At 42.5% G+C, this 11,260-nt stretch overlaps 1 protein-coding gene across 1 annotated transcript in view; it reads left to right on the plus strand.

Annotated features, from left to right (window-relative positions):
- Positions 1–10,937, plus strand: part of LOC306712314 (traf2 and NCK-interacting protein kinase-like) — a 46,892-nt gene extending 35,955 nt beyond the window's left edge. Inside the window, 9 exon segments of the mRNA XM_079181532.1 lie at positions 816–930; positions 1,058–1,240; positions 1,335–1,478; positions 1,984–2,118; positions 2,382–2,482; positions 2,878–3,027; positions 3,698–3,857; positions 7,164–7,303; positions 8,116–10,937. Coding sequence (XP_079037658.1) covers positions 816–930; positions 1,058–1,240; positions 1,335–1,478; positions 1,984–2,118; positions 2,382–2,482; positions 2,878–3,027; positions 3,698–3,857; positions 7,164–7,303; positions 8,116–8,199 — 1,212 coding nt within the window. The 3' untranslated portion in view covers positions 8,200–10,937.
- The last annotated feature ends 323 nt before the right edge of the window (positions 10,938–11,260 follow it).

An 11,260-nucleotide genomic window follows, 5' to 3' on the forward strand; every position in this document is an offset into this window, starting at 1 on the left:
CGACGCCTCTGGGGCCCAAGTAGGTGGAGCGGCACCCAACTGTCTGCCCCCCCGAAACCCCCCCCCACACACTCCACACCTGATCCCGACAGTCACCTGTACCCCCCCCACCAGTCACACAAACCCGTCACCGGCTGGTCCTTTATCAGGGTCGGAAATTACCAGCAGCCACCAGACAAACACCAGTAAACTTAAAGAGACAGTAGTGATGTTTAGAAGTGTGTTAGTATGAGGTACTTCTCCATAGTCAGTGGAGTACTACAGTGTATTACTACAGTAGATGGAGTACCAGCACGGGAGCGGTACATTACTTTACTCCTGTGCTAGTACTACATCTACAGTAGTAAAACACAGAAAATATAACCAGAAAGTCACTCGTTTTCTCTACTTGTTTTCTTTGCATCACAGAGCTTCAGGGTTTATAGGAAATGAGACTCTAATGACAACATGTGGCACCTTTAATTTCCTGCCCTGTTTATTTCTATTTAGCTTGGCCTCCAGTGTTTTTCCTCTCAGATGGAACAAACTTGGATTTCTTCCCTCCCTCGCTCCGCTCGTTTTCTCCCCTCCCGTTCCCGCTCTCTGTTTTCCAACTTCTGATTCCAAGTGTCCTGATCACATGACGCAGGTAGCTGACAAAATAAAAGAAACGCTGGGAGTTGAAGTGAAAGCGTCGGTGCTGAAGAAAAGAATAAAGTTGTCGAATCTCTGTGTGACACTGAACGCACCGTGTTTCCTTTATTTCAACAGTTTCCTGTTTCTTCCCAAAAAGAACATGTGTCTGACTGTAACCTGTGCTTCTGTGATTTCTGCAGTACGGGATGGGAAGCAGCGGAGGCTCCAAGTCTTCCTTCACACCCTTCGTAGATCCGAGGGTGTACGGGACCTCCCCGACCGACGACGACGACGATGATAACATCTCGGCCTCAGGTAGGTTTTTACTCACGGCGTTGAACCTGGAACCTCCAAGAAGGGGGGACACGAGATGAATATAGGAGGCAGTTACCGGAAGAAAAACAACATTCTGCTGCAATAATTTTGTCATGTTGTGCTGCAGCGCTGTTTACAGACGACCTGCTGAAGCACGAGCACGAGCAGGAGCAGGCGAGGCTCAACGAGGCCCGGAAGATCTCAGTGGTCAACGTCAACCCGACCAACATCAGGCCGCACAGCGACACGCCGGAGATCCGCAAGTACAAGAAACGCTTCAACTCCGAGATCCTCTGTGCGGCTCTCTGGGGTGAGACGAGAGACGGCTTCACTAGAATGGTGTTTATAAGTGTGTACTCGCACAGACGGTAAATAACAAACATCTCTGTGTGTGTTTTGTGTAGGAGTGAATCTGCTGGTGGGGACGGAGAACGGCCTGATGCTGCTGGATCGAAGCGGTCAGGGCAAAGTTTACAACCTGATCAATCGACGGCGCTTCCAACAGATGGATGTCCTGGAGGGGCTCAACGTCCTGGTCACCATCTCAGGTGGGTATCAAGTACTGTACGTATGTTGAGGTACATGTACTTAGTGTTTTTACATTTCATGCAACTTTATACTTCTGCATCTCAGAGGTACATATTGTACTTTTTATTGTACTACATCTCAGAGGTAGACATTAATCAGATATAATAATAAAACACTTTACTGATCAGTCAGTACTTTTACTTTTTGTACTTTCAGTAATACTTAACTAAGGTTTTGAGTGCAAGACTTTTACTTTTAATATAGTATTTTCACAGTGCAGTACTCATATTTTTTCTTAAGTAAAGGATCTGAATACATCAAATTTAACTGCCAAGTGTCAGCATCTAAAAAGTCCCGATACTTTGGTTGTGAATTTAATGTTCGAATAAAATTTTAGGTTTTGTTTCTAACAAAATAAGAACTTTTTATCCTCAAAGGTGAATCTTGCCCATTTTTCTGGAGCAGTTGTTTTCGAGGCCGTCGGTTGTCCTCAGCCGTCTTTGTTGATTTTCTTTCTCTAACCAGGGAAGAAGAACAAGCTGCGTGTTTACTACCTGTCCTGGCTGAGGAACAGGATATTACACAACGACCCCGAGGTGGAGAAGAAACAGGGTTGGATCACTGTTGGGGAGCTGGAGGGCTGCGTGCACTACAAAGTTGGTAAGAAAACTTGTTTATGTGGGTTGTTAGGACATTAACCTGTTAACACACCAGCATTGTGGGGACTCACCTCCAACTTGGGGACAGAAAGTTGGGGTTGATTTCCTCTCTATATCTTTAGATTAATTGGGTGACTACACATTAATTCACATTTTTATTACCAAATGTAAAGTTTACAAAGCAACAAACATGTTTTTTAACTGTAGTTAAGCATAATTTGACACATCTGACTGTTTTTACGGTGCTCTGCTCTCCTTCTGCAGTGAAGTACGAGAGGATAAAATTCTTGGTGATTGCTCTAAAGAACGCCGTGGAGATCTACGCCTGGGCACCTAAACCGTATCACAAGTTCATGGCCTTCAAGGTGAGATGCGTCAGGATGTTACCTGAGGTGTTGAAGAGATTTTGAAATGTGGATAAACTTTATTTTTGAGAACATGTGAGCTAACGAGACAGAAGCAGATGAGCAGCATGATGTTTATTCATCCTGAGATACAGGATTTATTTTATAAAAGAAATAAACAATGACTTAAAAAAACATGTAAATAAATCAAGTCATATAATAATAAACCAGATCAATTTAAGGACAAATCAAGAAAAATGACACTTGATTTTGCAAAATTCTTAAAAGAAGTTGTTTTGAACTGGAAACAGGTTAAATTTGTCAAACTACACTTGAATATTTGTATATCTGTTTAAGGAAAATTTGAATTTTAGGAATCAATAATGAACAAGAAACACTTCTTTCTTCCTCCTCAGTCGTTCACTGAGCTGCAGCATCGCCCCCAGCTGGTCGACCTGACTGTGGAGGAGGGACAGAGGTTAAAGGTCATCTACGGCTCCAGTGTTGGCTTCCATGTCATCGATGTGGACTCTGGAAACCCCTACGACATCTACATCCCCTCACATGTTAGTCTGTGTGGGTGTGTGGGTGTGTGGGTGTGTGTGTGTGTGTGGGTGTGTGTCCTGCAATGTTTAACATCATCAGATGTTTTTTTACTTTAATTAAGTTATATTTAAGTGTGAGGTAGCGAGTGATTGAGCGACTAAGTGAGTGAAGGAGCGACTGACTGAGTGAGCGAGTGAGTAAGGGAGCGACTGAGGGAGTGAGTGAGTGAGTGAGTGAGGGAGCGACTGAGGGAGCGAGTGAGTGAATAAATGAATGAATGTATGAATAAGAGAATAAACGAACGGCTCCCTTGATGGATGAATGAATGAATGAGTCAATAAATCAATGAATGAATGAGAGAGTGATTGCTTGAGGGTGTAGCAGCCTTAATGGATGAATGGGTGAATCAGCGTCCTCTAACTCTGGTCTTGTCACAGCAAGAGACGGTAACCACAGCAACCGCCTCACATTGCTTTCTGGCGTCATGACTCACGCTGTGCTCATGTCTGTTTCCATGGCGATAGCGTGGCTGAGGAGTAGCGGGAGACTCTATTGTTGCAGCAGTTTCTTCTCTCTCAGGGTGGGGGGGGGGTTTAGGGGTTACCCACCTGTAGGCTCACGGCAGCTCCTAATCCCCTGCCCCAAACCCCCCTCCAACCCCCCCCCCCCTCCCGTGTGTCGCCCCGGCAGATTCAGGGTCAGGTGACCCCGCACGCCATCGTGGTTCTGCCCAAGACGGACGGCATGGAGATGCTGCTGTGCTACGAGGACGAGGGCGTCTACGTCAACACCTACGGACGCATCACCAAAGACGTGGTGCTGCAGTGGGGCGAGATGCCCACCTCCGTCGGTACGTCAACCCCAAAATCAGCTCGCTTCTCCCCCTGACCTCTGACCTCCTGTAAGCGGTGTCAGCAGGTCATCTTTTCACCCCTCACTACTATCTACCACACCTCCTCCGTTCAAAGCAACACTCCTCTCTCTCCTCCTGCCTTCTGCTTTCAGTTGCACCTTTAAAACGAGAAGCCCAGACTGTAGCCTCACCTGTTTCATTACCTGCTCAAAGGAGTGCCACAGGGTTTCTTTGGGAGGTTGAACCGACCGTTCAACTTTATTTGGTGACGTGATGAAAACATGCAGTCGGAAGCCCCCAAAACATCATCCTCGTAAAACTGATTGCTCTGTTGCTTCATGCTAACACTTTGTTGAATAAGAAGCTGCTTGGGGCTTTTATTTTGGTGAATGAGGGGAAATAATATCACAAGATTTTAAATCGGCCAATATTTATGTTTTAACTTTAACAGACAAGTGTTCCTTAAATGTGTTTTTTGAAGAATTGTGACCAAAATATGTCAATAGCCACGCTAGCGGCTCTTTAACGCTGTAATGCTTATTATAACGAAACTGAAAAAATACATAAACCAAAGTATTAGACAAATGGTGCCAGAGGACAATTCAAGCAACTTGATCTTATGCGCCGTGCCTTTAAGCAGCATTTTAAGTACATTCCCCTATTTATAATGACGCATTTTTGACTTTTCACGTGTCATTTGATGCCACGTCGTTACCGTGAAACAGACGCATGTTTAGGCAACAAAACTACTCAGGTTTAGGAAAAACATCATGGTTGGGATTAAACTAAGTACGACATACAACGTCGCACTGTAATTGTTATTTATTACGCTCGTTACGTTGTTCAGTAACATTGTTACGCTTGTTACATTAAACAAATCTGCTGCGGGCAATTGTTTTACGCTAGAGACGTTTAATTACGCTGTAACGTTACGTTGCTATATAATGTAACGTAAGTGCAGAAAACACGACACAAACATCACTAACGTAACTTCTAAATAATTAAATAACACTTTGGGACAGTCTCCAGGTTGAAAGTCCCGTGTTTGTTCACTTTTTATACTACGACACGTATGAGTGAACATTGCAGAAATAAATTACGTTTAAAAAACAAGAATGTTGTTGTTGTTGTTTCACGATAAAAATAAAATACAGGGACAAAATGTAGCATATATAAAATGTCTATTTGTGGTAGACTAATATGAATTAACTGAAAGTAAACAAGAATGTACTATATGTTTAATTAGAAGTGATGAATATACATATATACAGAGATGTAAATGGGGAGTAAAACAGCAGGTAAAGTGATAATAGTGAACTGATAGTGATGGCAAAAGTGTGCAACCCCCCCCCCCCCCCCCCTAAAATTAAGCGTTTATTTGTTATGTGCAAATCAACACACTCATAGAATTATCCTTTATTAGTCCCACAGCGGGGACATTTAAAGTATTACACTACCGATGGGTAAAGAGGTAAAACAAAAGAAAGTATAATGAGTAATAAAACAGTAACGGTAGAATAAATAATTAAACCGTAAAACTAGCAAAAACTAAAATAAGATATAATTGGTCTGAATGGTTGAGTTCACTTTATTGCGCTTATAAGACGTCTAATGAAGAAACTGAAGTTCTGTGTGAGCAATAAACAACCCGGGTGAAACAAAGTGTTATCATGAAGCTGCAGTGAGATGATCTATTGGAGACACATGGAGAGTTTTTATATATATATGTTCTCATCACTTTAACAGGTGAGTTGACCAAATATTTACAACCCAAAAACTCGGGAGTATCTCTTGAATGTCAAGTGTTGAACATCCATCTACTGCATGAGCGAATCACAGAGCATTATCTCCACACACACTATGTTTAAATACAATATTGTTTTATGTTATTGGGGGAAATGCTCGTGTGTTGTTTGTCTTCTGTCCTCTTGTTCTGTACAAATATTACCAAAATATCCACACATTCATCCTTGATTGCGTGAGCTCCAAAACAACTTACAAGATAGATTTTTATATATATTTTTTGGGAGATTCAGCAGACTAAAAAGTCAGTGCATCTAAATCAATCTATTATTTATTAGCACACCCAGTCAAACCACAGAAAGAGGAAACTCGAGCACATCAAGGATGGATCTTGGATCTTCTGATCCGAGTCGATCACAGCCTCTGTGTGTGTGTGTTTGTGTGTGTGTGTGTGTGTGTGTGTGTGTGTGTGTGTGTGTGTGTGTGTTTGTTTCTTTCTTCATCCGGCCTTCACTCTCTTGATTCTCCGATGTCGGTGTACAATATCCTGATTGATTAAACATGTATGTTTGGCTGACTGGCGTCTGTGTCCTGAAGCACCGGTGGTTGTGTGGACATCATCTCCTGTTAACATGTTTGTGTGTGTGTAATTTATTTTTACTATCAGAGACCAGAGCTTCTCACAGCCAAGCCCGGCACCTCAATCAAATCATTTTATCTGAGCTGCTGGTCGATCTCCTTCCTCAACAAACAGAAAAATAAACTTTATTGCAAGAAGGGGGGGGGGGGGGCAAAAAAAGACCTTCCACTGGAACTTCTCTGACAGAGGAAGGTGCACATCATTTCCAACTGGACCCCTTTTTCTGCTGGCTTGGTATTGCACACTTTAGTCTGTGCAAGCCTTAAAGTGCCAAAACAAGATGGCCTCCACCGCCAAGTTCCTAATCTTAATTGGCTCAACGTTTGTGGTCTTTGCCGATGAGAAAGAATGTTTTTTTTAAACGTTTCACGAAATCTGATTTGCTCTCCTTTGCGTGCTGATGAAGCGGTGTTAACAAAAAGCTGCCCATGATACCCAAACATTTCCTGCTGCTGATGCTTCAGATCAAAAGTTGGACTTTTATCGCAAAGCAGCTAAAAGAAAAGCGAGTCGTCACATGCAAACAACTTTATTTAAAGCTGGGGCTCGACATGCAAAGTTCAAACCACCAGCGTCAGTCGATTGGCGCTCGCGTAACTCATTTAGATCAAACACTGAATACACCAAATGGAAAACCCAGCGAGCATCCTGTCCACGCCGTCCTCATGTCCCAAAATCGTAGAGTTCAGAGGTCGCGATCGTTCAAATCAGTCAGAAACTGCTGCAATAATCTCCCTGGAGGTGAGGCGGAGGAGGCCTCAATGTGTGACTGGCTTGGGTGTGAGACTGGTTCTGAGTCTTCTCCTGTCCAATCCCCCTCTGTGTGTGTGTGTGTGTGTGTTGTGTGTTGTGTTGTGTGTGTGTGTGTGTTTGTGTGTGTGTGCGTGCGTGCGTGCGTGCGCCCTCTCCTGTCCCTGCAGCCTACATCCACTCCAACCAGATCATGGGCTGGGGAGAGAAGGCCATTGAGATCCGCTCCGTGGAGACGGGACACCTCGACGGAGTTTTCATGCACAAGCGAGCTCAGCGACTGAAGTTCCTGTCGGAGAGGAACGACAAGGTGAGTCTGAGGACACCTGGACATTTGTGTCCCTCAGTGTCTGTCCCTCAAAACATTTACGACTTCAGGGATTTCCTTGCCAGTGAAATCAGCCATTTTGGCTGAGTCCTTTTCATTTTGATCTTATGATACTTAACCCTAACCCGGTAACAGCGTACGGTAACAGCGTAACGTAACAGCGTAACGTAACAGCGTAACGTAACAGCGTAACGTAACAGCGTAACGTAACCAAACAAAGTAACCTAAATGACATCCGCCCTTAGCAGACTTTGTTACATAACAATTGTAACGTTACGTAACAAGCGTCAGAACATTATGTAGCAACGTAACGCTACAGCGTAATTCAACGTCTAGCTTAAATAAATTGCCCTGAGCAGACTTTTTTTAATGTAACAAGCGCAACAACATAACTAGCATACTAAATAAACAATCACCGTGTTACGTAACAAGCTCTCACTTGTTATACACGTTGTTATAAGATGTAACTCTCAATAACGGTCGTTCGTTACACTACGTCACTTATTCAGACCAAATGAGTTCATTCCGATACTTATATTAACCTGAATGTTGATTTAAATATGTATCTGACACACTGGAATAAATTCAGTATAATTCCAGTATAAAACATTTTCTTCTGTGGTGTATCATCTTAAAAACTCCATCTAATGATCTTTTTTAAGCTGAACATCTCATACATAGTTCAACACTGTGGCTTGACCCTTTGATCAGTTTCACAATCAATAGATGAATAAATAAACATAATATCATATCAGGTGGTCATGCTTTAATGCCGTCCGTCTCCTTCCCTGCAGGTTTTCTTCGCCTCGGTGCGTTCTGGAGGCAGCAGTCAAGTCTTCTTCATGACCCTCAACAGAAGCTCCATGATGAACTGGTAACCTTTCTCCTTCGACCCACAACCCTCCTCTTCTTCTTCATTCTGAACATCGCCCCGACATCAGGAGAGAAGGATGACAATGTGTGTGTGTGTGTGTGTGTGTGTGCGTGCGTGTGCGTGTGCGTGTTTGTGGAGGAAATCAATGAACTGCTGAACGGACGATTGAGCCCCCCCGTAAAGATACCCTCCAACTGTAGGGGGCGCTGCAGGCCTCATGGATGCCTTCGCCCTTCCCTGTTGGGCGGATGGTTGTTCTCGAGGGTCTTGATCCAGGCTTTAAAGGACACTGACATCATGCCGAGTAGCCTTTTTTGACTTCCCCTATTTGACTAGATGGGGAGCCGTGGAGAAGTTCTCTGTGTAGCACATTAGTGAGTTCTTACCGGGTGTTCACACTGCGAGTACCGTTCGTCGTTCGACTGCGTGCTGACTGCGTTTACTGAGTGAATCTTTTACTGCGCCGTGTTGTAGTGAGTAAACATCGCTGGTTATTAACGTAGCGTCATTAGAAGAAGAAAACTCGGATGCTGCAGTTTTTAAAGTGTGCTTAACTGAAGCGTCTCAATATAAAAGTCAGTTTAAATTGTTCTTAGTGGAACCTTTAGTCTTATAAAGAAAAGTGTTCTTCAGAAGCAAATGGTTCTGGAACAACCCAGTTTGAACTCTTATTTCTAACACTATGGTGTAAAGCCATGGCGGAAAACATGACCTCAATTACAATTTACAGCTTCAATCTAGCATCATCATCGGACAATCTGACATGCCTCAAACCTGAATTGTTCAGTCTCACGCAGATTGTGACTTCATTGGACTGATCTTGCGCCTTAAAAAATAGGTTTTAATGTTTCATGTTCATTCATTTAAAAATGAACAGAGACCTTTACAGAAACAAGAAAACCTAATGTGGGACGCACGTCATTTTCCACTGACCAGATGTTGAATTCAGCTCATAGACATCATGGTCCTTGTTGTTATCATCTAAATCACTTCAATAGATGTTTTCTAGACTAACATCTTGTAGCAAAACCTTTCAGAGGCGTTCTTTGCGCTGTCGGATGTTTTCTTCGTAAAGCAAGAAAAGAAAAATGACATCAGAACAGTTGCACGTTGTTTCCCAGGTCGAAGTGAATGGACTCAATGGCGGCGTTGCTCACAGTGTGAACACTCACTTTGAGCGCTGCTGCTGAACAACACCTTCCCAAAAAATAGTGAGAGTCACGGGGGAAATGTCGACATTTTATATCGTTGAGGATGCTGCACGGTTGGTTCCAGCTACTTCGTCCTATTGTGTTTCTGGGAGGGGACATGGAAGGTTGTAGATATTGTATTATTGCTGCAACAGCAACACAATAACAAAAAAAATATCTTCACCTCATTTCTCACAGGAAGAACTTGGCGTACAGTAGTTGCCAAACTTCTGGATGTTTTTTCTGCCGTTTGTTTGTTTCTCTCCACCTCTTTCTGTCCCTGCTGTTCTGTGTACGCTGCACATGTGTAAATACTCACTTTGATGTTAACGACGGACTTCGCAAGAGCAGATGAGGACACTGAAGAAAAAAATAATAATAACAGTCTCGCTTTTTCTTTTTGTCATGCTTCTGTAAATCTGTCTGTTTCTCTCAGATGGGACGGCTTTCCTTTTCTTTCTTTTTTGTGACGAGCGAAGACTTGCACAAAAGTTTGGTTCCGACTCTTTTCCTCCGTAGTTCATCACTGTTTATTTAATTGTGCATTTTTTGCATGGTGACATACATGTTTGACCTGTCGTCACTTGTTATGAATTGTAAGTTTTTAAGGCAATACACGGACGGGTCTGACTGTAGAAGCTGCACGCTGAGAGTCAAACTTTCTACACTGAGCTGTAAAGTGAACGTTTTTTTTGGAATTGTAAGAATCAGCTTAGCATGTGGGCTTTTTATCTCACGATTAAGTCAAGATTGTACACTGAATAACTAAAAGTTTACCACTCAAGTTATATTTTAGGCTTTTTTTTTGTTGATGCTCACACAAGGAGCGAGCAGGACGGGCTCAGCATCACTTTAGGATGGCGTTTTCTATTTTTATTTTATTTTTTGCTGGGTTGACGACGGCCTCCGTAAACGTTTGTGGGATTGCGAAACAGGCTGCGAGAGAGGAAAGTGGTTCACCTTTTACTTGATATTTCTTTTCTTCTTCGTTGATCTTAAAGGGTGTGATTGAGGCCAGCTGAAGCCTTTTACATGTGCAGGATGTTAGCATTAATCAGCACCCTGTGAATAAAGGTCAGGAGGCAGGGTCCGTGTGAGAGACCGTAGATTTAAAAAAACAAAAAAAGATATATATACTGTAAGAATTTTCATTATATCTTACTGATCATTTTAGAGAAAGACAAAAAACAAACACTTATTAAAGCTTAGTTGTCTTTCTACACAATAGAGAACATAGCTATAAGAATTTCTAAAAAAAAAATAAACAATACAATGTTTTTATTGTGGTATTATTTGTATTTGTATTTCAATTTTTGTACGTATCAAGACTGTGAACGTATGTACGGCTGCCAGCGTGTGTGTGTGTGTGTGTGTGTGTGTGTGTGTGTGTGAGTGAGAAAGTGTGTGCACAGGTGTGTGACATGCATGTGAGTGTATGTTTTCACCTTGTCTGAATCACTGGAATCAGTCAAAAGACGACCTCAATCTAGTGACACACATCTGTGATGTTGAAAAACTCTACAAATAAATGTCCTCTCCTTGTACAGCAACACTTCCTGCTTCACTCTCTTTCTTTACGCTGGTTCTGTACGATGAGGTTCTGGCACCCTGGGGTGTTGTTGACGGACAAAAGGAATCACTGTTGAGTACAAGTGATCAATACTGTGCAGGATTTCAACAACACTTTTCTTGCACACTGGTGCACAGGATTTAAAATAATATTGATTTCGTAGAAACCAAAAGAAATCCCACACTTCTACTCTGATCAAACCTTAGTGCTGAAATGAGTTAATCATTAGAGAAAAATCAACTTATTAGTTATTAATAAAGTCAATGTAGAAGCCGACAAGTTGATCTCACTAAAAAAGAATATCT

This window comes from Pholis gunnellus (assembly GCF_910591455.1).
Source record: "Pholis gunnellus genome assembly, chromosome: 20".
NCBI lineage: Eukaryota > Metazoa > Chordata > Actinopteri > Perciformes > Pholidae > Pholis > Pholis gunnellus.